The 2,409-nt window shown below is 39.1% G+C and overlaps 1 protein-coding gene across 1 annotated transcript; it reads right to left on the bottom strand.

Annotated features, from left to right (window-relative positions):
* LOC104766566 (putative inactive histone-lysine N-methyltransferase family member SUVH10) lies at positions 815–2,134 on the bottom strand. Its single transcript, XM_010490478.2, has 2 exons — positions 1,450–2,134; positions 815–1,095 (listed from the first exon to the last, which is right to left on the bottom strand). The coding sequence occupies exons 1-2, from the start codon at positions 2,117–2,119 to the stop codon at positions 818–820; spliced, it is 948 nt and encodes a 315-aa protein (XP_010488780.1). The 5' UTR covers positions 2,120–2,134; the 3' UTR covers positions 815–817.

The raw sequence follows: 2,409 nt of genomic DNA, 5'->3' as shown, positions 1-2,409 counted from the left end.
AACCATTAGGAACATTTTCAAGATTAGTTCCACTAAACCGCTATTTTTCGATTGTTCTCAAGACTGAGCAGCTATATATTAACGAATAAAAAATGTGTGCTGAACCTGTAAATCAACATTCAACAGTTAGAAGAATAAAGCTATTAAAGAATATCTCCACATTCATCCAGTGGACTTTCCACAGTAGACAATATAAGAGGAGCCAACCTTGAGAAGTGATTGATTCTAGAAGATCAAAAAGATAACACCAACTAGGATCATCCAACCAAAGCTAAGCCATCGACTCACTCGATTGTCATTTGTCAAGTCGATGGATCTTGGGTAAGCTGCCTCGAGTTTTCTAGGTGGTACTGCTTAAAATTTAGTTTGAAGCATTCATCTAGGGTTGAGGAGCTGGCGCTAGATTCTTTCTTTATCCGCTTACATGTAGAGTTTGAATCCGAGCAATGTTATATCATATTTATCTATCTTTATTCTTTAACCAATGCCGTTTTGAGATAGATTGTAAGATTTAACTCTTTTTTTTTTTTTTTTATTGTAAGAGGGTTTGACCTTATATGGAAAAATAGAGTTTCGTGTCGGCACATGCATTGTTACAATGTGGAAGACAATTCAAAAATAAAAAGGGGAAGAAAAGAGTCTTAATAACATATAAAATCTTCTACCTTCGCAGCAAAGGGAATCCAAGAAGTTGAAATCATGATGTATAACAAAAGAGTTCAGTTTATTAGTAAAAGAAAGGGAATACAAGATTATAGAGAATGTAGAAAAATAAAATTCTGACAAAGATGATGATGACTCAATAATACAAAAATCGCTATCCAAATAAACCACAACATTTCTTTGATCGACATAGACACCTCTTCTTCTGCCCAACTCCTGGAGATGCTCCATAATCATATCTTAACTCTGTTAATGGAGGTATATGCTTCATTGCGAAAAATCCAATGTACATACACCATAAACCATTTTGTTCACGAGCAATCGGCTGCCAGAAAACGTTGGGTGAACAACTATGGTTCATAAATCGAGCCACATTTCCTGACTTCTTTGCACTAATCACCAATGATAAATTAACACGAATCGCCTCAGAGACTTTATTTGAAGCATCCTCACCAACAAGCTCAGGTTCATAATTCCACTTAAACGAGTTATAAACCCTTGAAGTATCGAATACATAATCATCCTCTTCTTCACCTTTTGCTATGATCCTGTCACCAGCAAATTCGCAAATGAAGCTTCCTGCTCGAATAGGATCCCATGACCTTAAACCCCAGCCACAATACATTGTCTTAAACACTTCGAAACTGAAGTTCAACCCGGTCTGAATCACTTTATTTTTGCATTTATCAGAACAAGCACACGACCCACCACATTCGAAAACCATGGGTCCACGAGTTACTAAAGCCTTGTCAACGTACGGTAAGCCGCCTACATTTCTCTGAACACATGCACAATTACCACTTCTCGAAGCGCATGACCCCTGTCGACAAGTGCAACGATCAACCATCGGTTGAATATTGACAACTGCATGTTTGAGTGATGTCACATAAGTAAACAAGGCAGGACCATTCTTCTCCTCATCAACTTCATTCACCACAGATACCTTTAGATTCTCAGCTCCATTAGAGAGATCTTCAAGAATAAGACCTGGTCTTGTAGTCAAACCATTCTTCCATTGTTGTACTGATTTCCAAATACCAAAAGCAGGTTTTTGATCAGGTTGCCTCACCAATTTGAATTTGAACACCTTGAACCCATTTTGACCTTTCTCTTCCCACATACTTGTAATGAAATATATTCCATCATATATGTAAATCTTACCATTTGTCCTTTTTTCATCCTTCACACCTCTTATCACTCTCACGGCACTTAACTTCCAAAGAGCTGCCTCTAGTGGGATATTCAACCCCTCAAGCTTTTGGTCTGATGGCTGATGATCATGAAACTTGGTTGTACCACCAAACCCTGTAAATATTAATGACTCGGGATCTTCAGTTTTATCAGCATTTTCCCCTGAAGAGACTACACTTACAGCAATTGGTGTATTCTCTCCGCTGCCTTCGACTCCTATAAACTCAACTCCAACAGGGGCTGAATGGAGCCCGACCAAACCCATTTCACCCCAGATGAAAAAGATGTCTCCTACATCAACTCCGGGAACGGAACCGAATCGCTTTTTTGTGTTTGTACACAGTTTGAGTCTCTTACAAGTACTTATGGCTGTTGCAACCTCACCATGCACATTCTCAGTTTGGCTCAAACGCCTCCTTGTTGCGTCGAAGCGCATCATCAAACTAGTCACTAGCGCACGGTTTCCCGTCTCTTGATCCTTCTCACTGATTCCACCTAGAAAGTATGGAATTGATTCGTTACGTCTACCACTCATCTTCAACCTTTTTTTGTCGA

Source organism: Camelina sativa, chromosome 19, assembly GCF_000633955.1.
Source record: "Camelina sativa cultivar DH55 chromosome 19, Cs, whole genome shotgun sequence".
Taxonomy (NCBI): domain Eukaryota; kingdom Viridiplantae; phylum Streptophyta; class Magnoliopsida; order Brassicales; family Brassicaceae; genus Camelina; species Camelina sativa.
The sequence above is the reverse complement of the archived record's forward strand: the minus strand, read 5'-3'. Positions and strand labels throughout refer to the sequence as shown.

Coding starts and splice junctions, on each gene's coding strand:
- LOC104766566 (XM_010490478.2), bottom strand. CDS start 2,119: ATGGGTTTGGTCGGGCTCCATTCAGCCCCTGTTGGAGTTGAGTTTATA. Junction 1,096..1,449: donor GAGAAGTGGTAATTGTGCAT/GTGTTCAGAGAA, acceptor CTTCAAATAAAG/TCTCTGAGGCGATTCGTGTT.